The sequence below is a fragment of the Sinocyclocheilus rhinocerous genome, unplaced genomic scaffold (assembly GCF_001515625.1).
Source record: "Sinocyclocheilus rhinocerous isolate Xijiao unplaced genomic scaffold, SAMN03320098_v1.1 scaffold2639, whole genome shotgun sequence".
Lineage (NCBI taxonomy): Eukaryota > Metazoa > Chordata > Actinopteri > Cypriniformes > Cyprinidae > Sinocyclocheilus > Sinocyclocheilus rhinocerous.
This window is the reverse complement of record NW_015644415.1, coordinates 24,870-26,271: the sequence shown is the minus strand read 5'-3', so window position 1 is coordinate 26,271 and position 1,402 is coordinate 24,870. Positions and strand designations below refer to the sequence as shown.

Here is a 1,402-nt window from a genome sequence, read left to right as displayed (position 1 = left end):
AGCTGGCCAATCAGAGCACACCTTGCTTTTTCAGACCGCTGAGACGCGTTTCAGAAAGGCGGGGCATAGAGGAGAAACAATAATGTACAGTATGTGGAAAATAATGTGTTTTTTGAACCTTAAACATTTCATTACACCAAATACACAAAATAATGTTATTTTTAGCAGCATCATATGACCCCTTTAAAAACATTCAAAAATATATTATTACAAACATTTGACTGGATTTTTCAGAAGTCTTGGAATATAGCAAACGAGTTGTCATTTAGCTGTTTTCATCCACTGTTTATCTAGCTGTAATAAGCTGATTTGCCTTTTGCTTCTTTTCGTGGAGAGAGGACAGGAAATAAAGGAGAGACAGAGGAGTAACAGAATTGGCATGTGTTGCAAACTGAATTCAAACCTGTGTTACCCACATGAGCACCAAAGCTCAATGTACATACTCAAACTAAGCCATGGCACAGAAGATTTTTTTATGAGTGTGTATGTGTGGTGTCATACAGGACTTGTGTGAACGGCATGAGAAAGGGGTCTTGCATGAGCACCATCGAGCGCTGCAGAAGTACGGTGTCATGAAAAGACAAATGCTGAGTGCCACGGTGAAGCCTAAAGAACAGGTTTCTGTCGAACAGCTGGAGTCCCGCATCGTCCAGGTCAGCCCTCACACACACACACACACACACACTAAAAGGAGCTGCAGCAGCTTGTGAGGCAGAATTACCAGAGGGGAAATGTGGGGGCCAGTAGCTTGAAGGGCGCTGATACATCCTTTTAATTTAGTAGGTGAAATTGATCTGAAGGGCTTGAAACCAAAGCAATTTGCATCCTCAAAATCTCTCTGGGGATGTCGCAGGCATCTAAACCAAGATCTCTGCCTCTTTAGAGAGGTAGTAGAAGGCCTCTTTTTTTTATCTTGTTTAGGCCAGGGGGTTTTAAACTGGGGTCTAGAGAGGCTGCAAAGAAGGTTTGTGAAAGATTTGAGTAAAAAAAAAAAAACAAGGTAAAATTGTAAAAACACATTGTACATTTTTTTTTAATAGATGTCAAAATTAAAATGTTAACATAAGATATTAAAGGGATAGTTCACCCAAAAATGAAAATTCTGTCATTAATTACTCACCCTCATGTCGTTCTAATCCCGTAAGACCTCCGTTCATCTTCGGAACACAAATGTAGATATTTTTGATGAAATGTGAGAGCTCTCAGACCCTGCATAAACAGCAACGCAACTGTAATGTTCCCAAGTCCAGAAACGTAGCAAGGAGATCGGTAAAATAATCCATGTGACATCAGGGGTTCAACCATAATATTACGAAGCTACGAGAATACTATTTGAGCGCAAAGAAAACAAAAATAACAATTTATTGAACTATTCTTCTCCCCCGAGTTACGTCTTCCGCCA

At 40.0% G+C, this 1,402-nt stretch overlaps 1 protein-coding gene across 1 annotated transcript in view; it reads left to right on the top strand.

The window, feature by feature from the left end:
- Window positions 1-1,402, top strand: part of LOC107758331 (sorting nexin-8-like) — a 14,281-nt gene that overhangs the window by 8,789 nt on the left and 4,090 nt on the right. The window contains exon 11 of the mRNA XM_016576045.1: window positions 504-653. Coding sequence (XP_016431531.1) covers window positions 504-653 — 150 coding nt within the window. The remainder of the gene's footprint in view (window positions 1-503; window positions 654-1,402) is intronic.